Source organism: Jatropha curcas, chromosome 7 (assembly GCF_041381405.1).
Source record: "Jatropha curcas cultivar XTBG-Jc1 chromosome 7, XTBG_Jcur_1.0, whole genome shotgun sequence".
Taxonomy (NCBI): Eukaryota; Viridiplantae; Streptophyta; class Magnoliopsida; order Malpighiales; family Euphorbiaceae; genus Jatropha; species Jatropha curcas.
In genome coordinates, this window is record NC_143157.1 from 28,993,234 (window position 1) to 29,006,943 (window position 13,710).

Sequence of the window (13,710 nt, forward strand, 5' to 3'; positions counted from 1 at the left end):
CTTAATAGTAAACCTGAAAATTTAAATTTGGAAAGTGAATTACATAAGAGTTCATTTGATACCCAATCAAGTTCTTAAGCTCTTTTTATGACATTACAATTGAAAAGGAGCAATAATACAACATCAGTCAAAATATTCATTTTTACATCGCCCGTGAGACCTTCAGGCTTCATTGAATCCTTAATGATATCTTCTTACGGCAACAGTTTTGAAAAAAAAAAAAAAAAAAAAAAAACATTCATTCACCTCATGTCACTTTCGCCAATAGTAATCGATTGAGACTGTAAAGTGCTGCGGTAACGTTGCAATTTCTGATTGTCTCTCAATTGATTTATCCAAGTGCTTAGAGGCACGGTCTGTGGCGGCAGAGTTTGTGTAGCATTTTTTTTTCTCCAAATTCATAATCTTCATGATGTCATTTCTCCATCACTACTAAAATTCCAAGACCTTGTTTGGGTATGCTCTCACAAAAGCTCAGGCTCTTCTTGGTCTGCATCAGCATCCTCCACCTCATTTTCTTCATCTTCCTCGGGTGCATCTGGATCCACTCCCTACAATAAGTTGCCCATTACAACTCCGACAATAAATGTTGAAAAATTTCCCCTAAAACCATTCTAGACACCTGTGGTCTCACCCCCAAAACAAAACTCTAGAATAGATTTTGCTTACGAATGTCACAATACTGCAGTTTCAACTAACTGCAGGTTCACATTAGACAAATATTCAAGGATCACCAAATTCCATGTAACAGTTACAAACACTGTGGGGATGAAAAGTGAAAACTAAATGTGGATGTAACAAAAAGTATACAAGCAGAAAACAAACCTTCATCTGTTTTTCCAAACGCTCTAGCCCTTTCTTTGCAGCCTCATTCTGCGGGTTTATTCTGCAAAGCAAAATACAGTTTAAATTGAAGGCAATAACAACTGGGGCATCGCCATCTGGTGCACTATTCACAGCCTATGACACAGCATCTTACAAACAACAAGGCCAAAGACCAATGCTCTATTGCAGTTTTAGAATTAAAGAAATCAGAGCACATTAAATGAGGTTAACCTTAATGCAGCCTGGTAATGTGACAAAGCCTCTTGCAGCATATTTGTGGCAGCAAATACTTGAGCCAGTTTGACATGAAGAGAGTCATCAGCCCAGTCCTTTAGATATCGCTCGAGCAGAGATACTGCATCTCCATTTCGACCCTCGATTACATGGAGCTCGGCCAAAGCTAATGCAGCACCAAGATAACCAGGTTCCAGCCGCAGTGCCGACTCATAGAACTTTTTTGCCTGTTTCCAATTGAGGTAAATAATGGCTTCTTCATAACTCATAATTTGGTGATAACATTTTACTTGATACAAAATGACCTTAACCTAGAAAAAGGTAAGGAGAGGAGATTCTAAAATGATTTGTCACAGGTTTACCTTCTCTCTGCCCCCAGAGTTACTAGCATGTACATCCCCAACTAATTTTAGAGCCTTAGCAGATTGAGGCATGGCCTTCATTGCCTCCCTGGCAGCATGCAAAGCCTCTTTGATTTTGGAGAAAGCCAGATAAGAATGAACCAGACCTGAAATTGTAATCCACCCCAATTAATTTCAAGGCTTATTTTCTTTAACCACATTTCCTTCAATAAAAGAGCTGCATCAAGCATGCATGCTAATAGTACAAATAACCTGGAGGCTATGCAATAAAAAATATAGATATTTTTATCTCATTTTCATCTTTGCAGATTTCACCTTGATATGAACGAAGGTCTGGTCTTAATTCTTGAGCTCCCCTGAAAGCAATTACAGCTGCTTCTGGCCGCTTCAGTGATAAGAGCAAATTGCCCTGAAAATATAATATGGTGGTGTGCTCATTTCATCGAAGATAAATAGGCTAAAGTCCTAACCCCAATCTAGTTGGGTAAGTTATATGGATCTATTAGCTGGGGTTAGGTATGTATCTACAGAAAGGTCCAGAAAAATAATACATAAAAACCTCGAGCAAGATAATCTTTATTCTACCAGAGAGATATATCATCTGCATACCTTCATTATGTAAGCAGGAATGTGCCTCTCATCAATTCGGATACTCTGATTGCAAAATTTTGAACTTTGTGAGATTATGACTCAAAAAAATAACAAAATACATGCCACAAAAAAAAAAACAAGTCAACCTTCTCAGCAAAAGACAATGCTCCTCTTTCATCTTTCCTTTCCCACAGGACAGACAAAGCCACAAAAACTTCTGGCCTTGTAGGGTCAATACTCAGCAAATCATGCACTAACTTATTTAACTTTGAGTAATCAGACTTTATCTTTAGAAGCATTGCATACTCATCCATATAGGTCATGACGTATGGATCAAGTGATCGAACCTGGAAGACCAGAAGATAATACGTTAGTTTGCATGATGATTATGGACATCTATAGAACAAAAGAAAAATCTGATACCTTCTGAAAATTCATTATGGCTTCATCGTTCTTTCCAATAATGGCTTCAACCTTAAAACATTGTTTTTATGCATAAGTCACACAGATAAACCCAATTTTAATCATCTTTGATGCGACATAATGCAACATTTCTAACCTTTGCGATTTCAAGTAACATATGTATATTATTTGGAAAACGTTGTAGGAGTTCTCCAAAGAGTTCCAAACCACCTACCAAGAGAGAGAGAGAGAGAGAGACATCAATCAATTGTTAAACTCAAACAGCAATCACAAAGACCTTACCTTTGTAATCATTTGAAGCAATGCAACATTGTGCCTCCACATAGCGCTGCAAAGAAATAACATCATTAAGCTAGCAAGCTGAGCATTAACTACGATATAACATGCAACTCAAGGAGGAAAAAAAAAAAATCATAGAATATATTTTTCTATAAAAAAATAGTGGGGAGTGAAAACAAATACAAATACTTGAGAGAAATACAAAGCAATGAGAGGTTTGTAAAAGATATCGAATCCCAACTACTTCATCCTATACTCACTTGAAGCCAACGATTTGAGTCAACATGATCAATTGATGCCCTTCCACTTCTATTTGAAGCCTGCAATCACATGACAAATAGCCACAAAGATAGCAAACTACTCGAAATCAGACATTACAAAAAGCTATGCCAATTTATAACCCATAATAAAGGCTCAAGTTAAACATACTTATGTAAAAGTGGTGTAAGTTTCATGGAAAGCCACACCGCTATTTATTTCAGTTATTGTTAAAGTGTTGATTCTTTTCATTTAGAGCTTCTACTACAATATTTAATCCCTAATTCTACTCAATCAAACTAAGCTCCATACCAATTAAGTCTTAGTCAAGTGGGCTAGAAACTGAAGCTCCATATACACAACACAAATCAAGCTCAACACAGCTAATCTCAGTTCCTTTATCTAGTAACTCCAATAGATAGAGCATGGTTAAAAATTATACAACCGGACCATCTCTATGAAACTTTTTCTGGCTTACATAAGAAATATAATTAATCACCGAGATAAAGTGGTTGATCTTGGACAAAAGAAAAGCTTCTACTTAGCTGTGTGAAAATGGCTTCAAACTCTTATGAACAAACCTGTGAAAAAATTGAAATGATGTCTTTGGCAGACACTCCTAGTTCAGCTAATGCTATTATAGCCTCAATTACATAAGGGCAATGCCTGCAGAGGGAGCGAAGAGAGCAATGTATTTCAGAATGGCAATATAACAATACTTGTATTAAAATTTGATAAAAGTAACAAATTCATGCATGTATGTGAATCAACATGCAGTCAGAACGAGGAATCTGTATGGTAAAAACAATGACTTAGAAATAGCAAGCTACATTTTTCGACATAAGATCAATATAAGCACGTACATATGTATGCATAGTTTTAATACACATTGGGGGAAAAAAAATAAAATATCTCATATTTACTAATGTGTTAGGGAGAAGACTTAACATAAAGCAACCAGCACGAGAAAGTGCCAACTAGAGTGCCTATTCAAGTACTCTGGCAATGAGACCAAGGGGATCGAATGAGATTGAGAGTTTTAAAGAATGGGAGAGTTCTGCCCCCTATAACAAAGCCATTAGATGTGCATGAGAGAAAGAGGTACAGACTGGACATAACAAACCTTAAACACTCTTTGTAACAGGCAATAGCAAAGCGGTTATGTCTAGAGTTTCGATAAAGCTTGGCCATTAATAGACTCATCTGTAAAGTTCTTGCTTTACTAGGAATTCCCTCCATCTGCATAATTGAGCTTATATAAGAAGAGAAAACAAAAGGAAATGCACAACTAAATACTGTCAGGTAACTTGTAACTTGCTCAATTGCAATAAAAAAGGCAACATAATATGCTTACACGTAAAAAGCTAACAAAACAGAAATACATAGCAACCAAAGACTAGGGACGCAAAACCTCAACAAGTGCCGCTCTAGTTTCACTCAAGGCAGAATGGCAAGAAGCAACCTTGAACTTCACCTGCCACAGAAAATTCAACACCAAGCATACAATTCCACAAACATCAGCTACTTCACCACTAAAACAAATATTAATTGCTTCACTTGTCAAAACAAATAATGAAGCTACCTCATTTTCATTAATTGCCGAAATGTTAAAAGAATTCGGAGAAGAAGACCTGTTTGACAATGAACTTCTAGAAGTTGTTGAATTTTGTTTGGGGATTATCTTATAATACTGTAAAGCCTGCTTGTATGTATGCTGCCACCAAAATAACAAATGAAAATAACTTCAAAAACAACATTGATATCCATAATTTGAAGCGACTAGCTTCAATCAGTTAAATAACTCACAATTGCTCTACGAAACTCCCTCTCACGAAAAAATGCGTCTGCAAGGAAAATCTGAAACAAAGCAATAATTTAGGAAAAGATGTATAAGAGCTAAAATAGTTGAATAGAAAAGGAAATGAAAAACCATTACCAGATTTTCGGCCTTAAGTTGGGGATTAGTTTCAGGATTAATAGAAGACGATGAAACAAGAAAGCAACCCTATTTTCAGAAAAACAAAAAGAGAGAGAAATTCATTAGTGTTCTAATTGAATATAAGTAACACAGAATAGGGTTAAAGGATAATTTGGAATTTAAAAAAAAAAAAAAAGTAATTACTAGCATTTGAGCAGAGCTGTAGAGGTCATTATCGAAGAGAGTGGTGATTTGATCCTTTGGAATTTCCATATTTGCAGAGAAAGAGAAGAGAATGGATGAGGAAATTTTCAAATCGTGCGAGTTGGCGTGTCGAAATTTGGATATCAGCAAAGGGTTTAGGGTTTATGACCGAAATTTCTTGCCTGGATATAGTACACTACAAAGCCGATTGCCGCCGGTTTCTCTCTTTGGTTTGAAATCAGTGTCTCCATCTTCCACTTTTCTGTCTGTATCTTTTTGCACACAAACATGTAATAGTAAATTATAATTTTGGTCCTCCATTTTTTTTTCAAAAGAAAAAAAGTACATATGCTTAATCTGGTTGTTCTGTCGTTCATGTCGTTGGATAAATACTAAGTTTGATGCCCAGATAAAACGACCTTAAGTTTGGTTATTGTCGTATGCAAGTTGGTAACCTGCAGTCGGTTGTATTATGACCGAGAGCGCAAGTGATGACGTGTTTATAAACAAAAAGCCCAATACGGCTGATGATGTCGCCAGAGATGCAACCGCCTTTCAAAGGCCTCCGATTTTTGTCCACCGGGCACTGTTGACTTCTTCTCTGTCTCTCTTAAAGAATGGATTCCTCTTCTGTTTCTTCTTCGTCATCACGAAATTCAGAAAAGCACGACCTCAATCGCGAGAAGTTTCTTCTAAGGGTAATTTGGCCGGCGATACGAGGGCAAACCTGTCCAATATGTTTGAAAGATCTCGGGGACCATCGCAGAACTGCGGTGATCACTGTTTGCTTGCATGCCTACTGTTTGCGATGCATTCGGAAGTGGAGCGATTTGAAGCGCAAGTGCCCTCTCTGCAACGCGGCGTTCGATTCCTTATTCTACAAGATCAGTTTCTCATCTCGAAATTTCCTTACGGAGAAGTTACGTGCTTTAAAGGAGGGTAAAATAGCCATTGTTGAACCTGACTTCAGCTCCAGAGTTAGACAACAGTGAGCCCTCAAGCTCATAATTTTTAATTTCCGTAATAATCAAATGATTACTGCTTGAATATGGAAATCGTAATTGTTTTTTGTTCAGGATGATGCGAAGTAGGCCCTTGCCGTGGAGGCGAACATTTGGGCGGCCAGGGTCTGTGCCTTCTGATGTTATTGCTGAAAGGAAGCTTCAATGGCGAGCTAGGTAGATTGCATATTGATTTTTTATTGCAAAATTTGTTGCTGAAACATTTGTAAATATGAACTAGTTTGCTTTGGGCGGGCCTCTGGCGGTAGCTAAAATTGTTTTATTTCTTTGTTTCGCAGTGTATACAAAAGAAGCTTGCAAGCTGTTCCTTCATCTCCTGAGCAGGTTTGTGTTATTATCTCTTTTTTTTTTTTTTTTCATGTTCAGTAGCGGTTGACATGTTGCTGTTCTTATGGCTACATTCAATATTTATGAAGCATTCCTTTGTGTTAGGGAAAATCTAGCTCATATTATGCTCAAATTAATGTCCAAAATTTTTTGTAGTTTAGTTCTAATTATTGGTAAATAATTTGATTTATGCATTTAAATTTGTTTTTTTTTTTTTCGAACCTGTAGAAGGTATCAAGAGATGGCTACTTGAAAGAAAGAGTACTGCAGAAAATAGAACCATGGATTAAAAGGGAGCTGCAGGCAATCCTTGAGGACCCGGATCCATCTGTTATTATTCATGTTGCATCATCACTTTACATTGCAAGCCTTGAAGGAAACTTTGATGTTCAAGCAGCACAACATGGTGTTGAAGACAACTTTCTTGCACCTTTGCGACCTTTTTTGCATAATTGGACAAACATGTTTTGGCATGAATTAAGGTACAAAATTCAAATACTGATCATCTTTATTCGTTAATTATGAAACTAGCATCTAGAATTTGAATTCAACAGTAGAAAGCATGACTTACAAGATCAAATGATCTCAGTCTTGACATCCTTATAAAACGGAGAAACACATACAAAATATTTAGGGTCTTTTGGTTTATGAAAAGATTGCGAGTAGTTACCATGTCAATTTTCTGTGAGAGGTTGTGAAGGTGCTTCCAAAGCAATGTAGCCAACCTCACTAGATAATAATTATTTCCATGTTTTGTAATTAATGCAACCACGTAGAAAATACCGAGTCAAAGGCAGTATACCTATAGGATGCTGCTTGCTCTTAGTTTAGGGTTTATCAAAAACTGGACGTCTTATTGCATGTCCTACTCCATGGATACTCTCCGTTGACCCCCCTTTTTTAATCCATAACAAATAAATTCTGAGCAGAAAATGTCTTTTAGATGTTTTGCAGAAACTTCACTCGCTATGGAAACATATGATGCTGTGGTTACATACAAACGGTTCAATTAAGTCTACTTCAAATCCTTTGAAGGGAATTGCAGTCAACTTGAGCCTGGAGAACAAACGGATCAATTAAGTCTACTTCAAATCACCTTTGAGGGGAATTGCAGTCAATTTTGGCTGGAGAGAATCAATCTGCAACAGGTGGACAGGGAGATAATTATGTAGAAACTTGGGTCAATTAAGAGATCTTAGCATCAACTTCGCTCTAGCTTCTAGTGTCTGTTATTAGGTTGTTCATCTTCTTGGACCGAGTTCCTTTCTGTCCCAAATGAAGATAGAATTCACCATTTATGTGCTTGCTCAATCCAATCCCAAATTGCGTGTAAGAGAATGCTAATGGTGCCATGTAAGGATACTTCAAATTATCCATATACGTATTGCACGACCAGTTGACTGGAATGGATGAAAATGCCTGTGCTGCAAGGCAATGGACAAAAGTCACCATTGTTAGGGAAATGAATTGCAGAGGGTGAAAGGAGGAAATCTCCATTATCTGAAACTGTAGTTGCTTATGCAAAACAACGGCTAACTGCTTCTCTATATACTGCTATAATTTTTCTTATGACCTTTGATGGCCTGGGGCAATGCCATTGAATTACCGGCACACTGCTATAATAGTGGATCCAGTCTCTTTGGTTCCGTTTTCTTTTCTTCGAAATCTTGGTCCTTGACTATAAGTGAATAGCGTTCGATGTGTGTCTCTCTATATATATATATATATATTAGATTTCTTACCTTGTCTCTTTTTTTTTTCCACAAAAAAATGTGTTTAGGACGGTGGGGACAGAGTGCAACTTACTATTGTTTCAGTAGTGTATCAAGCCATTGTTGAATTACCAACATTATTAATCAAGGTACACAGGCGCCTTGCCGCACGAGTTAACTCTATAGAAGGGGAATGTTATTGGAAATCATGCAACTTACAAACAAATCTACTATAGTAAATGTTAACCATGAGCATGTATCAATTGCTACATCTTTTTACATAACATTAGCTAACAAGATACATCACAAGCCAATTGAAATCCTGCCAGTGCGCAATACAAGTTAAGAACCATTTGGTGTTAGTTCATGAAAAGCAAGCTTTGGGTAGCAGTAGCACACATCTGTCATTCTTCTTCAGGCTCTTCCTCTTCTTGGAGAAGATTTTCTCTATTATCATGGGCCCAGAAACCACGCACATCGATCAACATGCTGGCTACAGTCCCACCTTGTTTACACGAAAGCAGATCAGACAGGGTAATCCTGAGTGGATCCTTTGGCTTGACCATATCCCAGATTTCATCCCTAACATCCTCAATACATAACTCGTAGTTTCCACCCTCAATCCATTTCTGGTGTACATCTCTGTTAAACAGGGAAAAGAAAGCGTTAGGGAAACATTACACATGCTAGTACCGGTTGCTACAAAGTTCTCTGTTTTTGGTCCAATATATCTCTGAAGATTTGAGACTTGCAGAACTTGCTCGAGTACTACAAGCAGGAAACTACAGAGTTTTCTCTAGGAAGATTGTATCAGGTAGCATCTCAGCTTTTAGATGCTCCCCTTCTATACTTCCACTTGATGGCTCGCAATGAGCAGGTGAATACCAAGACGCGAAAAAATTAATAAAACTAAATTTGCTCGGCAACTAAATAAAATGATAGAATTTTGAAATTCAAGTATCAAGAAGAAAATAGTACCAACCTGAAAAGACAGTGAATATCAGCCGTCGTTAGGTATCCCCGTCCATTAAGATCAAGGCAACGGAACAAATATGCTAAACCTTCTGGAGTGTCTTTATTTTCTAGGGCTAAAACAAAGTCGAGAAAGCTTTCAAAATCCATCTCCCGAGCATTTCCTCCTCCACTTTTTCCTCGGCGGACATGCTCATCAAATACTGTCAAGAGAGATGCATAAACACAAAAACTTGAGTCATAATCTCAATGAAAAAAGATAACCTATCCCTGTAACACTTCCTATTTTGGGGGGAAATGTATCTCCACAATACAAAAAGAACTGCAACAAACATACAAGAAAAGCACTTGAATTGAAATTTAGTGACATGGTATTAGGCAACCTTATTTTTTAATTTTGAGAGAGCGAGTTCATATTAAAAGAATTACCGCACCACTTTTAGATGGCCTATGAAGTAGGAAGTAACATCTCATAACTTTCAAAATAACTATTATGAAAATGCAGAAACTTATTGACTAATTACCTCAAATATCCATCACGAGAATCAATTTCTATTTCGACATTAGGCAATTATGAGTGTCAGATTTCACACAAAGGCAAATGCGAAATGAACTGTCGAGCTAATGTTGTTCACGTGTGTTATAACAAGTTATAATCTTGAGTAAATAAAAAACAACCGTGCTTCTGACATGATCAATGATATATAAAGAAAATGTTAAACCCTACCTCTTTCAATAAAAATTTCAGTGAGAGCCCCTTCTGCATACTCTCGAAGCTCGTGCTTGCTCAATGTTCCATTCATATCTTTATCAAGGGCAAGGAACATATCTATAGAAAAATGAAGATTAACTGGTTATAATAATGCCACTTGCTGTTTGCTGTCAAACCAAATTGCAATATTTAATAAAAGTCTAATGCATCGATTACATACTTGAGTCGACACAGTCCATCACTTATAATTTCTTCGATTAATACAGCAAACAAAATAGTAAACTTTATGAATAACAGAACCCAGAGATACCATTCATTTCCATTCTCGTGTGTCTTGGACCACATTTAATAGGGCTAATTTTTTCATCAATAATACACTCATAGTAATTGATGAGATTCATACCAGGGAAAGAATTACCAGAGAGAGAGAGAGAGAGAGAGAGAAGACAATATAACACACAACCAAAGTACTAACCACATATGCGTTGTGCAGAAGTCAAAGAAAACCAATTTTCAGCTTGTTCAGTGTCAGTTACTTCTTCCTCACTTTCCTAGCATAGCAAAGATTTGTAGCGAAAAATTAACTTCAGATCAGAATCTAATAAGCTATTCGCTATTCATGCACTTCAATGTTTTGAATTACTAAGGCAACTAAGCAAAACAGAAAGAGCAGAATTCACCTGATGCAATTCCATTAGTTCCTGAAGACAATTACTAAGAAGGACCTTCTTTATGCAGGCCTTCCCTGTAAGCAAAAGACAAAAAAAAAAATATAAGTTTCAACCATTTTGTATTACCACATATAGGACTACAGATATTCTAAATGACTAATCCAGTATTTGATGACTGAAATAATACAAGACAACAATTTGTATTCTAACTAAAAAAATAGTCATGCAAACCTCGTCTATGAGGATCACAAAAGAAGAAGAATTTGTGTGCAGCTATGCGGCAGTACATTTGAACAAATTTTGCAGGCATGTCACGTAGTTGTGCTAAATTAGGAATAAGACCTCGTATATAGGCCTCCATTTCCTGATAAATAACAGAACAATTATGATTATGCATGAGATGGACTTAGTAAGTTGGCACCAAATAATTTAACATTGCCAAAGAAGATATCAGATATAGGAAAATTAGATATAAAAAACTTTAAGTGAACAAAGGCACAACAATGCATAAATTCCATACATGCGGCTGGAGAAAACCATCTGAATCCTCGTCAAGCTCACTCATATCTATTCTAGCCTGTGTGAGTGACACCTGACCAACAAATTCATAAGCAACAATCATGAGGACAACCAAAACCATGTAAGAAGTGTTTGTATAAATAGATCATTTAGGCTAAATGAAAGAATTTTGTTAAGAAAATGTTACATCAAAAGACTATACTCACTGTGCGCATCACATAAAGGTAAAAGGGCAAAATGGCAATTCTTCCAGATTCATCTTTCTCAAACTTCATAAAGTTAGACGGGCTGAAAAAGCGTCGACATTTGGGGCCTATTTGTTCTGTACATACTGAGGCTATGTGGCAAAAATCTTCATAATTCATCTAGAGCATGACAAAAGAAGTATATAAGTAAGCATCAATAGAGGTTAAAACAAATGATTCGAGAATATACAAGCCAAAGATTTAAAGAAAACACTTATTTTGACTTGGAGATATTTAAAAACTATGAAGCAGAAAGAACTTTCAAATTTATACTTTTCATGGTAAACACTTCAGTTCAGATTTTACATCACAATATTCAATATTAACAAAATAAGAAAAGTTAAAATATAATAAAGCTAATTCTTGTCAGAAGGCAAACAACAAACATTACAAATAGAAGTCAAATCAAAACGGCTGGTGTCAGTATTAAGCTTATATTTTCCTTCCCAAAAGACACAGCATTTTTTTCTTTTTAATTTGTGAGGGGAAAAAAAAAAAGAAACAACTGAACCCTTACAACTACACTAACAATAGTTGGCATTACAGCTTGATGCTGCAACTCTTACAAACCTTTTCTGCACCAGTGGCATCATCAATAACACAGTTTTCCCTCAAGCAAACCCACATTGCATCCAGATCATCAGCATTAAGCAAAAGATCTGATTGCTTCTGCAAAAATAAAATGACAATGTCAGCAGAAAACAAATACCAATAAATTAACAAGTACACCAAGAAAGAGAGCAGATCATACCTTTAAAAACCGGTATTTTGCTAACCTTTGGACCCTGTGACTGATTGATCCTTCTTCAGGTTTCTAAAGCAAAGAAAGTGCAACAACAAGAAGAGAATGAGAACACATTAGGAGCACTTAAATCAAAAGCCCATAGGAAAGGTCAAATACAAAGGTGACAAATGAAAAACATCCCATCAGCTTTTTAATTTTTGTCTAACAAATCGAACCCATGACACAGATCTCATACGCGCCAATGAAAAATCACAAGAGGAAGAAAAAGTAACCCTCCTACATAGGTGCTTCTCCCCTAGGTAACATCCAACCTTTTATTTAACATCAAGCATACAATTGCAATACATGCCTTCTTATAGAAACTGGGTATTGTGCCAGCTTCAGCACTTTTTTGTTGCTTCTCTTTGAAAATATCAAGCAAGATCCTCTTTGTCTCAAGCTCTACAAAAAAGAAAAGAGAGAGAGAGAGAGAGAGAGTTACATCCTGAGAAAAGAAATCTGAATGTGTTTGTAAGCAGTAAATTTTTTATCCAACTTTACATGTTGCTTATAACAGCAACAGAACAATGCATCTATTCAATGTAAGTGCCAACTAAAAGATAAAATGTTTAAAAATCCCAAACTGATTTAACTGCGCTTGCTTCACATTAATCATGTTATCGCAATATCACAATTACAACTCTGTTTTTGCTTTCCAAATTTATTATGCTATTGGTGATGATGACACTTAAAAAATAATAGTAAATGTAGCAGAATTAGAATTCGCTAGAAATGTAAAACTATATGAAAATATTAAGTAAAGGGAAGCAAAATGAGAGGAAATAAAGAACAGACCCATTAGGGCTTCGGATCCTAGTCCAGCACCGGATCCGATGTACCGTCGGAGATTACGGACCCACAACATTGACGAAGCCGGCGGGATTTTCTTCTGGGCGGCCTCGTGGCTCTCGCCATCGCTGGACCCACTGTACATTTCCAAGTTCACGAATCCAGGTTAACTGAGTTTAATCGAGCGAGTTCAGAGTTGAATTACGGTTTCGAATCGAAGAATAAAAACCCTGCGCATTACAGAGTGAAAACCCAAAACCCTAGCTCTTTCAGTTTGATCTGTAAACTTCTGTGAAAAATGGGAACTTGCGAAGAAAAGGCATTTCTGCAACTCCGTTTGCGTAAATTTGAGTTACCTCCCACAATTTTTCAGAATCTCAAAATAGTGCACTTAATATTTTAAATAATGCCCTAGCCCCCCAACTTTTGAGATATTTTAATAAACACCTCAATCCTATAGTAAAGCATGTAAACGCAGAAAGTTCTTTAAATATTTGGACGTTTGCTATTGCTTATCTCGTAGTAGAAGTAAGCTTTCAGATGATTTTTTGTTTTTTTTTTTTTTTTCCCTTAAAGTGAACTGACGGAAAACTTTGTTGTTTTAAGGTTTGTTAATGGCTATACTTTTTAATATTTTATTATAAAATTATCTCTTTATTGCATTTTAATGTCTAATATTTTTTAATTTTAAATTCTAAAAATATTGGTATTTGACATAAAATCTTAATTTGGGATATGTAAGTTTTTCAAAATGGACAATGATTTAGAGTCTAAAAAAAAGACCGTATGCATACAAATTGGAGATCTCTTATCCTTCACCTCCTTAACAATACAATACAAATTGTTATTTCCTTTAATTTTGG

General features: G+C 36.3%; 3 protein-coding genes and 1 non-coding gene across 5 annotated transcripts; 1 reads left to right on the forward strand and 3 right to left on the reverse strand.

The window, feature by feature from the left end:
- Positions 1-54: 54 nt before the first annotated feature.
- APC7 (tetratricopeptide repeat (TPR)-containing protein) lies at positions 55-5,420 on the reverse strand. Its single transcript, XM_012213997.4, has 18 exons — positions 5,095-5,420; positions 4,909-4,977; positions 4,779-4,829; positions 4,555-4,686; positions 4,384-4,446; positions 4,096-4,211; positions 3,554-3,638; positions 2,975-3,034; positions 2,718-2,763; positions 2,572-2,645; positions 2,436-2,486; positions 2,159-2,359; positions 2,031-2,075; positions 1,737-1,830; positions 1,422-1,567; positions 1,057-1,286; positions 826-886; positions 55-551 (listed from the first exon to the last, which is right to left on the reverse strand). The coding sequence occupies exons 1-18, from the start codon at positions 5,161-5,163 to the stop codon at positions 465-467; spliced, it is 1,680 nt and encodes a 559-aa protein (XP_012069387.1). The 5' UTR covers positions 5,164-5,420; the 3' UTR covers positions 55-464.
- A 184-nt stretch (positions 5,421-5,604) lies between these two features.
- On the forward strand, positions 5,605-8,800 carry LOC105631810 (RING/U-box superfamily protein). Of its 2 annotated transcripts, none has more exons than XM_012213996.3 (5): positions 5,605-6,082; positions 6,171-6,272; positions 6,395-6,440; positions 6,675-6,925; positions 7,387-8,800. In XM_012213996.3, exons 1-5 carry the CDS (start codon positions 5,712-5,714, stop codon positions 7,454-7,456), a joined length of 840 nt encoding a protein of 279 aa, XP_012069386.1. In that variant the 5' UTR covers positions 5,605-5,711; the 3' UTR covers positions 7,457-8,800. The 2 variants fall into 2 exon arrangements, with proteins under 2 accessions (XP_012069386.1, XP_012069385.1); XM_012213995.3 differs by having other exon boundaries at positions 5,606-6,082; positions 6,672-6,925.
- Positions 8,330-13,229, reverse strand: FASS (tonneau 2 (TON2)). Its single transcript, XM_012213994.3, has 12 exons — positions 12,854-13,229; positions 12,369-12,460; positions 12,026-12,088; positions 11,845-11,943; positions 11,236-11,394; positions 11,031-11,102; positions 10,742-10,874; positions 10,520-10,584; positions 10,315-10,390; positions 9,855-9,956; positions 9,138-9,330; positions 8,330-8,797 (listed from the first exon to the last, which is right to left on the reverse strand). Exons 1-12 carry the CDS (start codon positions 12,990-12,992, stop codon positions 8,560-8,562), a joined length of 1,431 nt encoding a protein of 476 aa, XP_012069384.1. The 5' UTR covers positions 12,993-13,229; the 3' UTR covers positions 8,330-8,559.
- Positions 8,881-8,997, reverse strand: LOC119371032 (small nucleolar RNA snoR104). The gene has a single exon (XR_005178591.1). It is a non-coding gene; the product is annotated as a small nucleolar RNA snoR104 (small nucleolar RNA).
- Positions 13,230-13,710: the final 481 nt, after the last annotated feature.

What these genes read in the sequence shown, in the direction of transcription:
- APC7 (XM_012213997.4), bottom strand. Translation starts at nt 5,163, where the DNA reads ATGGAAATTCCAAAGGATCAAATCACCACTCTCTTCGATAATGACCTC. An exon ending in GGGAGTTTCGTAGAGCAATT is followed by an intron (nt 4,687 to 4,778) that starts GTGAGTTATTTA and finishes TTTTGGTGGCAG; the next exon opens with CATACATACAAGCAGGCTTT. An exon ending in TGCTTCAAATGATTACAAAG is followed by an intron (nt 2,646 to 2,717) that starts GTAAGGTCTTTG and finishes CTCTCTTGGTAG; the next exon opens with GTGGTTTGGAACTCTTTGGA.
- FASS (XM_012213994.3), bottom strand. Translation starts at nt 12,992, where the DNA reads ATGTACAGTGGGTCCAGCGATGGCGAGAGCCACGAGGCCGCCCAGAAG. An exon ending in TTGTGATCCTCATAGACGAG is followed by an intron (nt 10,585 to 10,741) that starts GTTTGCATGACT and finishes TTTTGCTTACAG; the next exon opens with GGAAGGCCTGCATAAAGAAG. An exon ending in AACTAATGGAATTGCATCAG is followed by an intron (nt 10,391 to 10,519) that starts GTGAATTCTGCT and finishes TTGCTATGCTAG; the next exon opens with GAAAGTGAGGAAGAAGTAAC.
- LOC105631810 (XM_012213995.3), top strand. Translation starts at nt 5,712, where the DNA reads ATGGATTCCTCTTCTGTTTCTTCTTCGTCATCACGAAATTCAGAAAAG. An exon ending in AAGCTTCAATGGCGAGCTAG is followed by an intron (nt 6,273 to 6,394) that starts GTAGATTGCATA and finishes TTTGTTTCGCAG; the next exon opens with TGTATACAAAAGAAGCTTGC. An exon ending in TTCCTTCATCTCCTGAGCAG is followed by an intron (nt 6,441 to 6,671) that starts GTTTGTGTTATT and finishes TCGAACCTGTAG; the next exon opens with AAGGTATCAAGAGATGGCTA.